General features: G+C 47.3%; 1 protein-coding gene across 2 annotated transcripts; it reads left to right on the forward strand.

The window, feature by feature from the left end:
* The first annotated feature begins 502 nt into the window (after nt 1–502).
* On the forward strand, nt 503–11,503 carry SIK1 (salt inducible kinase 1). Of its 2 annotated transcripts, XM_059466256.1 has the most exons (14): nt 503–545; nt 846–1,050; nt 1,870–1,986; nt 4,573–4,636; nt 4,837–4,998; nt 5,293–5,417; nt 5,532–5,655; nt 6,592–6,815; nt 7,083–7,232; nt 7,822–7,944; nt 8,191–8,416; nt 9,099–9,374; nt 9,870–10,104; nt 10,884–11,503. In XM_059466256.1, the coding sequence occupies exons 2-14, from the start codon at nt 898–900 to the stop codon at nt 11,299–11,301; spliced, it is 2,397 nt and encodes a 798-aa protein (XP_059322239.1). In that variant the 5' UTR covers nt 503–545; nt 846–897; the 3' UTR covers nt 11,302–11,503. The 2 variants fall into 2 exon arrangements, with proteins under 2 accessions (XP_059322239.1, XP_059322240.1); XM_059466257.1 differs by lacking the exon at nt 503–545 and having other exon boundaries at nt 991–1,208.
* Nucleotides 11,504–13,525: the final 2,022 nt, after the last annotated feature.

The raw sequence follows: 13,525 nt of genomic DNA on the forward strand, positions 1-13,525 counted from the left end.
TCCAGGTGCTGTCGCCGGGGCGGCGCCGCAATCGCGACATCCCCGCGCTGCCGGGAACGCCCCGTCGGGAGCCGCCGCCACTCCGGGGAGCGACCCCGCCGGGAGGGCGGGCCGGGCCGGGCCGAGCCGGGCCGGGGGGCGGGCAGGAGACCCCCCGACCCCCCCTCATCCCTGCCTCCCCCCGCCCTGACGTCACCGCCCCCCCGGGTCTCCCGGGCGACGGCTCCATCAGCGCCCGCGTCAGCGCCGCCCGTTCCCTGGCAACGTCCCGGTGTCTCCGCTCCCCTCCAGCCCCGCGCCCGGCCGCGCGTCTCGCTGGCGTCAAAGTGACGTCAATGGGCCCGTCTCGGCTTTCGGCGGTGGGCGGGGGAAGAGGCGGGCGGTGCGCGCATGGAGGCGAGGGGCGGGCAGGGCGGGGGGCCGGGACATCCCGCGTGGTGCCGCCTGCCCCCCGGAGCGCGCTCGCCCCGCCGCACTCACTCACTCGCTCACTCGCTCGCTCGCACGCGCGGCCGCCCGCCCTCACAGCCCTGCGCGCCCGCCAGGTACGAGGCGGCTCCAGCGCCGCTCCGCCGGGCTCTGCGCGGCCGCGGGGGGAGCGGGGCCGGCGGCGGCAGCGCGGACGGGGCGGGCAGGGCCGGCGGAGCGGAGCGCGGCTCACGGTGCCGTGTCCGTGCGGGTGCTCCCGTCCTGAGGCGCTGCCGCGTGCGGGCGGGCTCTGCGCGGATGCTTCCGTCCTGAGGCGCTGCCGTGTCCGTGCGGGCGCTCCCGTCCTGAGGCGCTGCCGCGTGCGGGCGGGCTCTGCGCGGATGCTCCCGTCCTGAGGCGCTGCCGTGTCCGTGCAGGTGCTGCGCCGATGCTGCCGTCCTGAGTCGCTGCCCGCTCCCCGCCTGAGCCATGGTGATCATGTCGGAGTTCGCCTCGGCGCCCGCGGCCGCGCACGGCCAGCAGCGGCCCCTGCGAGTCGGCTTCTACGACATCGAGAGGACCCTGGGGAAAGGCAACTTCGCCGTGGTCAAGCTGGCCCGGCACAGGGTGACCAAGACGCAGGTGGGTGCGCGGGGCCGGCGCTCGGGGCGCGGGGAGCGGGCGCGGAGCCCCGCGGGTGATGCCGCCCTCCGCGGGACAGCGGCTGCGAGTTCTGCCGCCGTGTGGAATTGAAACTCGGCAAGAATGCCTGCAAAAAACCCAGCTCCCGCAGTTCTGTGGTACTGTAACTCTGTTGAGTTACTCTCAGTTTGCTAGAAACACCGTGCAAATTAATGATCTCTTGAATGCTTCAGGCTTTTTGGGTTTTGTGTTTTTTGGGGTTTTTTTGGTGTTTTTTTGGTTTTTTTTTTTTTTTTTTTTTTTTTTTTTTTTTTTTTTTTTTTTTTTTTTTTTTTCATTCAGTGGTCTTCAAGAACAAAGAACCCGGGTCTTATTTGCAGAAATAATTTTTTCCTGGACGTGCAGCCGTATTTATATTTCTGGTGCATGTCAAAACTGCCTCAGCCACTACAGCAGGAGATAGTCTGTTAAAGGGATCTGTTTTTCACTGGCATGGGACGGATTAAAAGATTTACAGAATCCTGTCCAGTGCTAATTTCTGCAGTTCTGTTCGCTACCTTACGTGTAATCCTTTGACGTAGAAAAGGAAAACGAAAACGTTCTGTGCTGTGAATTCTGTGCAGTTCAGAAAAACAGAATCAGCTTTGTCAAGTCTGAGCTTTAAAAGCTACTTTAAAAGCTACTTTACTTGGATTTTGTGAGTGGTGTGTTCGTGCGGGGTGTATCTTTTTTTGTTGTTGTTTTTTTTAAGGTATCTTAACAGTGAGAGTACCTGTTTTGTAATACCTGGGGTTGTTTTGTTATTATTTAAATTTGCAGGTTGCAATAAAAATAATAGACAAGACAAGGTTAGACCCAAGCAACCTGGAGAAGATTTATAGAGAAGTTCAGATAATGAAGCTTTTGAATCATCCCCACATTATCAAGCTATATCAGGTAAGAGTCCACCTTTGAAGTGCAGCACGTAGATCAAATATGCTTGTGGTCTCTTGCATGTGATTTTTGCATCTAATATTTGTAGAGGGAAAGCATGTTGAAATACTGAAATACTTTTTGAAAAGCATTTGAAGTAAACTGGACGTCTTCAAAGTCATTCTTCATTCTTTGAACAAGATTCTGGTGTTAGACAGCTTTTTGACAAAATCCATTGTAAAATTTACAAAGTTGAAGCCAGGCTGACGTTTGTTTCAGATTGAGGAATGGGTTAGCTGAACTTCTATCATAAACTTGCTTTTCCTACCTCATCTGCTTTTCCCAGTTTAGAGGACTGGAACTTCTTACTGCTTTAGATGAGAGGAAGACTTAAACTCACATTGGGTGGTAGAGAAGGAAGCACTAAAGTTGACTTTGCCTTAAGTGGAAGGGATTTTAAATCACCAACAATTAAACCAAATGAATCTAAGTAGAAAGTCTAAGTGGAAACTTAATCAAAGAATTAGATTAGTGAAAATGGAAAAGGTGGTAAATGTTGGTATCTTAGAATATGTCCAAAAATCACCTGTTTGGTTGTTCTGTTGCAGTTTGTGTAGTTTTAAAAGTGTATTTTAAGTATCTTTCCCCTGCAGAGTTTCACAACGTGAATTTTGGTTTAGATTTGTTTAGTTTCTGCACTGATGGATATTTTTAACCGTGGGAACAAATGAATGTGTTGTGCAGAAAGCAGGATCACATTTGTCTTGTGAGCAAGGGCTGCTTTGCAAATTCTAAACGTTAGATCTACATAGCCTTTGGTGTAAGTTCCTCTCAATCATTTAAACAATGCTTTGTGGATTTAAGGTGACAGAACAGTTTGGGTTGGAAGGGACCTTTAAAGGTCATCAGGTGCAAGCCCCTGCCATGAGCAGGGCAGAGCTATCAGTCTTTCTGGACCTGTCTAAAAGGGCAGAGGGGAGAAAGGTGGAGATGGGATGAAGCAGCAGGTCTGAAAGTCCATGTGCAGTAGTAAACACTATTATCAGCTGTGATCTTATTGCTGGCTTTGTTAGCTTAAATAAATAAAAAAGAAAAAAAAAAAGTTTAATTAACATGTAAGGCTGAAGAGCCAGTAAGGCAGGTGCTTAGGCAAGGCATTATTATAAAAGACCTTGACACACATGAAGTGTTTGTATTTATAGTGTTAGCCATCATAACAAGAATGATTCTGTGTTGAGGGCTGACGTCAGGGTTGCCCACGGGGCAGTATAGGACACACAGAAACATTCTAACAGTTCGGTTGAGTTCATTTCAGTGGAATGATGTGGGTGAAAATACTGTTTCAGAGCATTTAGAAAAGCAGGTTAAATTCCATCTCGTTGAACCACTTCACTTGATGCAGCAGGTGACGTTAGTAGGGGACCATAATTTCTTTTCAGTGAAGTTTTCTTTTCTTTGTTGTTGTTACTGCTTTACCTGTTTGATGGAGGCTGAGAAGCAGAGATGGAATTAGATGACATACCAGTGTAGGGTGTGTGTTCTTGTATTATTTCATCATTGTTTTAGTTTCAGCACCACGTCTTAATTTCATTCAGCTGGCAAGTTTCCCAGAACACTTTCCTTCAGTTTTTTAAACTGGGAACCTCTCTTCCTTTGCTCCTTGTTTGTTTATTTTCATTTCGTGTCTGTGTGTACTTGTAGTGAGGGGAGGACAAGAGTCTTTGAAAAAGGTTACATGTTGGGAGCCTGGAAGTTACAGCCTTTGAAGTAGAATTGAGGCTTTTTGGATTGTTAACCTGTTGTGAGCCTCCTGCTTCAAAACAAAGTATCTGCTTGTGAGAGGGAAATGTTTCCAGGGAAATGTTGCATTCTGAAATACAACATTTCAAAGGTGTGCTGCGGCAACTGAAGATGAACTTGGAAACGCTCAGCATCTCTCATTCATCATATGGATTTTAGTTATTCTTTTTTATTTTCTTCCAAAGGCAAATATTGTGAAATATCAAAGCAAGTTGATACTAGATTGATAGGCAATATATTGACAGTTGTTGATGTGCATCAAGCAGTGCTGTTACACAAACAGCAGCTTGTTATCACTTGCACAGGAGGCTCCCCATGTCCCAGCCAGCTCCAAACAGGAGCAGGGGGTCTGATAGCACTTCTTGCTTTGTCCAGCTTGCAGCTAGCCCTGCTGATCTGAGCCCCCACTAGCCTTGAAACAAAGAAAACTTTAGATAAACTTCTACGTTTCTTTGCTCAGAATATGTCATAAAACTATATATGCATATTTTAACAAAAGGAGAGTGTATGAAATTATCTAAACACTCATCTGCTCTCTTACAGAGATTAGGTGGCTTGGTAATGGTGAGAAGAACAATGGCCTGGGAAGCCATTGTAAAATGTAGGCAAATAAGCCTTGATTTGTTATCTTTTTCATTACCAGTTTGCTTGGAAAGAACTCTGTGGTGTAAATTGGATGCTTTTACTGCTGCTGCAGCAAATATGAATTTGAATGGATATGTTTGAGAATTCACATAGAAAAATAAATGAAACTATAGAGCTCTGGTTATTTTTTTTTTTTTCAAATTGTGTTCTTTCATGTCTTCACAGGTTATGGAGACAAAAGATATGCTGTACATTGTTACTGAGTTTGCAAAGAATGGAGAAATGTTTGGTAAGTCCTCACTGACAGAGCTCACAGTTCCTTAGATTTAGAAACCCATGGCTTTATTTTGTCATTCCTGAGTAACAGATACATTCTGATTAAACACCTGGGGCTTGTGTTGTCAGCTGTCAAACAGCAAGCACAGCACCTGCAGGATTATGACAAATTTCCTCGGGGTGTTTCTAAATCCTCTCTGATTTTGTCTGCAGATCACCTGACCTCCAACGGGCACCTGAGCGAGAGCGAAGCACGGAAGAAGTTCTGGCAGATTCTCTCAGCTGTGGAATATTGTCACAGCCACCACATCGTGCACAGGGATCTCAAAACAGAGAACCTCCTGCTGGATGCTAACATGAATATCAAATTAGCAGGTACTAGGAAATAGGAGGTCACTTTATAAAGAACATCAGGCATGTTGTTTAGACATTTGGGTTTCCCTAGGATGATCCTGTAAATGTGTTTGTGTTTCTGTAAGTGAAAATAAAACAAAGAGTTACAGATATTTCTTGGAACAGATTTTGTGAACAGAAGGGAGTAGCTTAAATGAACAGGCAGAAAACAAAGCAACACATCTGTTCCTTTCTCTCCATTTTTCTGCTACTTCTGAAATATTAGTATGTGGTTGAGTGTTGTTGTCTTACCCCAGATTTTCACCATTATTTCAGACTTTGGCTTTGGAAACTTTTACAAGTCGGGAGAGCCCCTCTCCACTTGGTGTGGAAGCCCACCCTATGCAGCTCCAGAAGTTTTCGAAGGCAAAGAATATGAAGGACCTCACCTTGACATATGGGTGAGCTTGCTGTTCCTCAGAAACTGCATTTCACACCTTGTGGGGGTCTGTGGGACTTCAGAATCGTTGCTTTTTCTGGAGTCACTCATGTGCTGTGCTGTTTTCTATTGGCAGAGCCTTGGGGTGGTTCTGTACGTCCTTGTCTGCGGTTCTCTGCCTTTTGATGGACCCAATTTACCAACTCTGAGGCAAAGAGTGCTGGAGGGGCGGTTCCGCATCCCCTACTTCATGTCCGAAGGTGCTTTTATTTCAGATCCTTAATGTTAGAACAGGTGCTATAAAGGAGTAGCTATCCAGTTTGCAGCTGGCAATTATTTTGTTTTTTATGTATCCAGTAGTTTCTGTAGGACAGAAGATGTTTTCTTTTCTGGGATCAGCTTTGTGGTGCATCTAAAAAGCTGTACTTTCCTTTCTTAGAATATCCCTATGGATTACAAAAATACTTGACTCCCTAGCTGGAGTAATAATCACTCAGAAAAGAGAGAAAGCAGGATTTTAATGAGACTAGCCTGCAATGCTGACATAGGTGTAGTTCTCCTAAGATATTTTAGCCATGCAGAAGGGATGTTCCAGTGTGGCTGCGCTGCCAAGGAGAGCAAGAATAGGGGACTCGGCAGTGTTTCCTGAGAACTCCAACAGTCTGATGAGAAACGTGAAACTGAAGAGTGTTATCACCTCTCTCTGATTTGGTTTCAAAACCAAGGGAACGTGCCTCTGTTGTCACGTGGAGATAACTGCTGAAGTCTGAAGTTTATCAGTTATGGCCATGAACAGCTTTATTTCCTGGTTATAAGTAAATAAGCAATATAGGGCCAGGACCAGGAAGTTGTATGTGATGGGGTTCTGTGCTAAGTTCTGACCTATTTTATGTGCACGTAATGCCATCAAACCTGCATCCTCTCAAAACCAGCTCTTGTACAAGGTGCAAGGCCACCTGGTATCCAGTACAGCTTCATTTCCTGCAGGGAGATATTGTTTTTGTGATATGCACGTGAACATCTCTTGTGCTGTCTGGGATATCTGATAGTCAGATCAGTCATCAGCTGCACCCAAACCTTTAATTCCTGTTTTCATAGGCATCTTACACTGTTGCTGGGAAGTGTTCTTAGCAGTGACCTGGGGCTGGGCTGTTACATTTTGGCCCCTTGCTCATGAGTTTGTCTTTGTCACCCAGACTGTGAAACACTAATCCGACGGATGCTGGTTGTGGACCCAACCAAGCGGATAACCATCTCCCAGATCAAGCAGCACAAGTGGATGCAGGCTGACTCCTCCCTTCAGCAGCAGCAGTCCTTGTCCTTCTCCATGCAAAACTACAACTCCAACCTGGGTGACTACAACGAGCAGGTCCTCGGGATCATGCAAACCCTTGGCATCGACAGGCAGAGGACTGTGGAGGTGAGTTCTTGCCCTTTAGATACATCTCCACCAGATACATCTCTTGCTCTTTAGATACCTCTCCAGTGACCACCAGAATGCCAGTGGTGCAGTCATGGGTCATTCAATGAGTGGCCTTGATCTGGTGTCATAGCAAAAAATCTTCACTGCCCTTCTGGATTTTGCTTGGTTTTTTGAGCGTGCTGCTCTGAGCCCTTAGTGATGAGTTTTGGCTGCTTACATCCTGAGTTACCTGTGACTCAAAAAGGCCCTTCCAATGTCTTCCAGTCCCTGCAGAACAGCAGCTACAACCATTTTGCTGCCATTTATTACCTGCTGCTGGAGCGCCTGAAGGAGTACCGGAGCAGCCAGGTGTCCACTCGGCCGGCAGCCGGCCGGCAGCCGCGGCCCCGGAGCTCCGAGATCACCAACGCTGAGGTGAGCGGAGGCACCTCTGCATCTCCCTTTCATGCAGCTGCCAAGCTTCTGAAAACCATTTCTGATAGTGGTGCCCTCTGACAGGACACAGCCTGCTGTTCTTCAGCATGAGGCTGAGTGAATATTAATGCCCTGTTTCCTAGCAAGTGACCGCGGGTCATGGTCCAAAGAATAGTCTGCCTCCAGTGCAGGTCAATAATGAGCCACAGGATTAGACTTCTCATGGAAATCTGCCCTTTTAGGCATGGCTTGGTTACGCTTCTTTGTTGCATATCCTGTAGAAGTACTCCATGAGTCACTTAATGTGTTTTTCTGACATTCATTTTATTTTCTTCGCCCCCATCCCCTTTAAAGTGTGGTTTGGGTGCCTCTGCAAATTGCACTTCCAGTTAAATTGCCTAACTTAGGAGGAGGAGGAGTTCTGTGTTTGTGTTGGCATTGATGGATTAGCTTTGTTCATTTTCATAGAAAGCATGAGGAGAGAGCTTGCAGGGAAGGTGGCTCTGAAAATCTGTGACTCTCCAGTATCTGAAAAGTCACGTGGAACTGCAGTGTGTGTGATGGCTTCTGTGCATTGCTCTCTCTCCAGATGCCCCAGGACACTCTCACTAGTGAAACCCTGCGATCATCTCTGCTTTACCAGCAACCTCAGAGCCTGATTCAGCCATCCTTGCAGGCAGAAATGGACTGTGACATAAGCAACCCATTACAGGTTGGTGTTCCCTGATAAACTCTGTGTTGCTTCTTTTTTTTTCATTGTTCTGCCAATCCACAACAATGGACGTTGTGACTTTTGTTCTCTCCCTCCTATGTTTGGTTTGGCATTTGGACACATTGTCACGTAGCCTCTCAAACAATATTCCTACTGGAGACATGCCATAGAATTGTGGAGAGCATTAAAAGGTAGTGCAGAAATAAGGAAAAGACCCTGAAGTCTGTGGTCTGGCATGTTTTCCAGCCTGTGTTCTTCCCTGTGGACACCAACTTCAACGGGCTCTTCCGGAACCGCTCCATCTCCCCGAACAGCCTGCTGGAGACCACCATCAGCGAGGAAGTGAGGCAAGAGAAGGAGCTGGAAGATGAAATTAAGGCATATGACCACCCCATCTGCATCCCTAGCAACACCAGCAGGAGGCACACCCTGGCAGAAGTGACCACCCATTTCTATCAGCATGTCCCTCCATGTAAGTAAGTCTGGGAGAGATGAAGGGTGTCTGTAGGTAGGGGAAAAGAGCAGAGAAGGAGTGCCATAGAGCCCAGATGCTGAGGGAGAGTGTGCTGATTTCACCTTGACTAGGGTAGGAAAGCCTAGAAAAGAGGTTTGTTTTCTGCCCTCCAGTTCTGCCTTCCTACAGATAAGCAGGGCCCTTAGGGAAGAGAAGTTGTGCTGTTGTATTTCACCTAGATCTCTTCAGAGGGGAGCATGCTCACAAGCAGGTCACAAACCTGGTCTGCTTGCTTCTGCTGTTGTACTGGGGGAGGAAAAAGTGCCTGAATTTAACAAAAAACACCTCACTGATTGAGTTTGGTACATACCCAGACCCTGTGAACCAACTAAATAAGCACAACTGTTCACAAAACAGTAATCCTGGTTGTGCTAAAAAACACTGTGTGCCTGATCCAGCACTGCCTGGTGATGCTGGTGCTGCTGGCCAGCTGGACAGGAGCCCAAACTGAGGTTATTTGTTGATTTGTTGACCCCTTGCTGGAGTCAAGCCCTGGGACAACAGGAGTTGCTGGACACCTCTCCAGCTCGAGGCTGTTTATTAGTGCCAGTGTAGGTGGGCAGAAGGCTCTGATGTCATGTTTGTTCCTTCCTGTACTCATCTTGGGAATGTTCTTTCTCTCCTTCCTTCCCTTCCATAGGTATAGTCATTTCCTCCTCTGCCAGCCCCACAGAGGGAACTAGCTCAGACAGCTGCCTTACTTCATCTTCAAATGACAGCTCAGTGGCCCTGAGCAGCTGTTTGGCAGGTCAAGTAATGACAGGGAGCCCGGCCACAGCGAGGATGACGTCGCCTTTCCTCGCTTCCCAGTCTGACGCTCCCGTGTTACAAGTCCAGGGCTGCATGGGAGGTGCTTCTCTCCTGCCTGTCAGCTTCCAAGAAGGAAGGCGAGCATCTGATACCTCATTAACTCAAGGTAATGCCTTCCTGGCCTTGTTGCTGGGGACTTGCACCCTCCCAAAGCCACTAGGAAAGGGTAGGGTGCAGGGAGACTTGCTGCTCAATAGTGTCACACTGAGGCTGGACACCTGGATATTCTGCCTCCTATGTTCATGGGCCCTGAGGGAGGGTGGGATGCCCTGGGGAAAGGTTCTCAGACACTGATTCAGCCTGCCCATGGAGATATTTCTGCTGCCGTGAGTGGGATGGCAGGCTCCACCTTCCTCCTAAAATACGGAGTGTACAACGTCATGATTTCTCTCAGGCTTTTCCTTTGCCATGCATGTCCATCTGCACAAGGGTGCAGCTGTCCCAGTCCCTGTTTCACTACCTAAATCCTGCTCTGACCACCAGGCAGAGGGTGAACTGGAGTCTCTTCCAACCCAGGAAGGCAGTGCCCAGAAAGGCTGATCTGTACTGTAGGCAAGCAGGAGGAGGATTAAAGTGCATTTCTTTTCCTCGTGTCCCACAGGCTTGAAGGCTTTTAGGCAGCAGCTGCGGAAGAACGCTCGAGCCAAGGGGTTCCTCGGCTTGAATAAAATCAAAGGCTTTGCTCGGCAGGTGTGTCAGTCCTCCTCCTCCTCTCGGGCAGCAAGGAGTGCCATGAGCCCTTTCCAGCACACGCAGCCCAACACCTGCTTGTACAGCAGCAGCGGGAGCAGCAGAGAGGGGAGAAGCCTCCTGGAGGAGGTGCTGCAGCAGCAGAGGTGAGGGAGGAGCTTTGGTGCCTTTTCATTGCATTTGCTTTGGGTTAAGGGCAAGCAAGGAGGGGTAAACACAGCAAAAGAGGTTGGGGGTTTGGTCACTGGGGGTTCCTGCCATCCATCTTTGCTGTGTGGCAGTGGGTAAACTGCTCGGCTTCCTTTGTGGCTTCCTGCCCTGGCACATGTAACATAGGACGTGCAATTCCACTCAAAAATCTCAATGTTCAAATATTTGGAGGTTGCTGAATTGAGAAGCAGTTTGGTAGTGTGGGGGAAAACATTGCTTCTCCCCTACTGCAAGCTGTGTTTTTCTTTGTTAGTTTTGGGAATGATTTCTTTCCTCCTCTGCCTCCTCCTGTAATTTTCCCATGGCAAGGAAGTGAGACCTTGTAATTTGGAAAAGTTACAGCCCACAAAGGAGGCACAGTTCCAGTGGCCTCAAATGTCATGTGTGGTGGCACCTCTTCATTCCCATAGAAGTGAGATGGAAAATTGAGCTTCCGGTTTATCTGCACACATTGTCTCTAGAACATCTATTATTAGGTGGCCAAATCGTGACCAGATAAACTTGGTTGTGACAGTTGCCCTCTGGCAGAAGGGGTAGGGAATTCTGACAGAATGAGGCACAGGCAGCTTGCTTTGATTGTGCTGGCTGGGCTAAGGAGGGGTTTGATAGAAGGAAACAAAGGGGAAAGTTATGGTCAAGGTTAGGGGCAAGAAAGGAGGGAATAGAACATGGAATAGGAATAGAACTAACCTCTTTCCTCTTGGATTTTGTTCAGAATGCTCCAGTTCCAGCATCACCAACTACTCCACACAGCTTGTCCCCAGACCTCCCAGACACCCGCAGCAAGCAGCATCCCCTCCTCTGATGGAACCTGCAAAGCCTCCAACTCCATTCTGCTGTCAGAGCTGCAAAGAGAGAACTCCTTTGAGCTGGCCTTTGCTGGCAGCAGCCAACTGCTCCAACCTCATTTCCTGGGGCTGAGCGTGTCCCCAGTGTCATCAGCCGCTCACCTGCTGGACACTCACCTGTACATCAGCAGCAGCAGCGCGGCCCCGCTGGCCGCCCCCTTCTCCCAGCAGCAGAGCTTCTCCACGCCATCCCCGAGCTATGACACTGTCACCCTGCAGCACGGGGACTGTGAGATGGAGGATCTGACTTCCAGCCAGCTGGGCAAGTGTGTGCTGGTCAAGTGAGAGCTTCAGGCTGCTCTCTTTGCAGGGGAGCTTTCACCGCTGCTCCGTGGCTGGCTGGCGGCGTGGGGACGAGTGACTCTCAGAAGCAATAAATTTTGAAGTATGTGAAGAGGCTGTCTGGCTCAGAAAGCTGGCAACTTTATAGGACTGAAACAAGCAATATGTATGTCTTTTTGCTTCTACTATTCTTGCACTGAACAAATATGAATAGAAACTGATTTTTTTTTTTTTAAAAAGGAAAAAAAAATAATGATGGGGCAGATGGGTGGGGCATTTGTGGGGGCAGGGAGGGATGTGGTTGGGGAAGAACTCTTCGGTACTGTACTCAAGTCAGACCAATACAGCTCTGCTGTTATGCAAGATTAGCAGCTGTCAATAGTGGTGACACAGCAGGGAGAGGCTTTTCAAAGAAGGGACCAGAGCCTCCCTTTTTCACAATATTCATTTATGGGTTTGTGAAGATGATTACCTCTTTAAAAAAAAAAAATAAACAGAAAACCAGTGGCATGCAGCATTATGCATTCATAGGAGACAAAAATGGAAGCATTGCCATTTGTTGTTTTTCCTTTTCCCTCCTCTTAACACTCATTTTATTTAAAGGAACGAACATCCCCATTCCACACCTCCCAGATACACATACTTTAAATGAAAACTGCGAACTTCTTGCTTGATACATCAGCTGGAAAAGCTCAGCATGCTCTTCTAATTAGTACAGAAGCAGTAACTATTGGAAATGTATCCCTTGGTAATCAGGATCCAAATTGCATAATGCCTGGTCTTTTGCAGGGATGTTTGTTTGGGAGTGGTGTGTGTGTACATACACTCAGGTGCACACATGCCCATATTTTGTTGGTCTGGGTAATCTTTAAGAATCTTTTTATAAACTCTAACTTTATTCATATTCTTGCCGAGGCACTGAGGAGGGAAGCAGCAGCACCTGTGGGGTAATGGGAAGGGTTTTCTTTTTAAAAAGCCCTCCTGGAGGTTGCCTACAAAGTTGCCTGAGGGGTATTTCTTAGTGCTGCACATCGTTATTTCCGCTGCTAATTATGTTTTTATGCATTTCATTATCAGGGTCCAAACAGAACTGACTCTTGGGGAAATGTGCAATATTGAGGTTATAATTATATACTGACAAAGACAAAAGGAATAGGCTAGAACAGAATTCTACTCTAATGGAGTACAGCTTTTTCTGAACAAAACTGTATTAAAAGTGAGTAAAACAGCACAATCTTTGGGTGTTTGTTTTTGGTTGGTTTGTTTTTTGGCATATTAGCAAAACGAGGTTTTGCATTAGGTAGGTGTTTTTTCGTATGGTTTTTAATGCTGTATATGTATATAAATAGGAAGCAGAAAACTATATAACACTAGTTATTTTTTATATTTTGTAATATGCTTCTGTTGTGTTTCTGGTATAAACCCCGAGTCCCCTCCTGAGGCAGACCATGACTTCTGTTGGTGTCAATAGAGGTTGTGCTGAGGTTTAAAGGGAGGACAGGCTGTGATCCTACAGACATGACTTGGGGAGTGCAGGCAAACTTTGGAAGCAGGTGAGCAGACAGTGAGACAGCTTGGCTGGGAGCTGCCATCCGAGTGTCAGAGTGTAGCTGCATTCTGTCTAAATGCTTAAAGGACCCATCTCCCTAGTATGACACAGGGTGCCTTCAAGTTACCTTGGCTTCATGCAACCTGCAGTATTACACATTTGAAAATAATATAGAGACCTGTTTTGGGGTTTTTTTTGGGTTTTCTTTTTTGTTTGGTTTGTTTAGCTGGTTTTTTTTTTTTTTTTTTTTTTTTTAAGGAAAAAATAAAAAAGCCAAAGATTGACCAGGTTAATTGGTGGGAGTAGGAAGAGTTGAAGATGTCATGTGGTTCTGTCTGTGGGTCTCCACAAAAAACCTCTTTATCTGTGTGTTATATCTGTGTGTCTGTATTGGTGCATCTCCAGCTTGCCACTGCTGCTCCATGGTCTGGAAGCTTCAAAGTGACAGAAAATTGCTCGAGTTGAACTCCTGTTAATGAGTGGTGCCTTGCAGCAGAGAAAACACCAAAGTCTCATGCTCATTTGTAGTGTGGGTTTAAAAGAAAACAAACAAACAACCCCCCAAAAAACCCAACCCAAAAAAGAGATTGCATGGAGATAGCTGGAGAGGAGGGCAAGAAGAAGCCAGCTTGTTACAAAGCAGCAACTTGGCCTTCAGTTTTGGAAGGGGTAGCACAT

This window comes from Ammospiza nelsoni, chromosome 2 (assembly GCF_027579445.1).
Source record: "Ammospiza nelsoni isolate bAmmNel1 chromosome 2, bAmmNel1.pri, whole genome shotgun sequence".
Lineage (NCBI taxonomy): Eukaryota > Metazoa > Chordata > Aves > Passeriformes > Passerellidae > Ammospiza > Ammospiza nelsoni.

Bases quoted from the DNA above. Each gene is read 5' to 3' on its own strand.
- SIK1 (XM_059466256.1), top strand. From the start codon at position 898: ATGGTGATCATGTCGGAGTTCGCCTCGGCGCCCGCGGCCGCGCACGGC. The intron at 6,816-7,082 runs GTGAGTTCTTGC...AATGTCTTCCAG, and splicing joins ACAGGCAGAGGACTGTGGAG to TCCCTGCAGAACAGCAGCTA. The intron at 10,105-10,883 runs GTGAGGGAGGAG...GATTTTGTTCAG, and splicing joins GAGGTGCTGCAGCAGCAGAG to AATGCTCCAGTTCCAGCATC.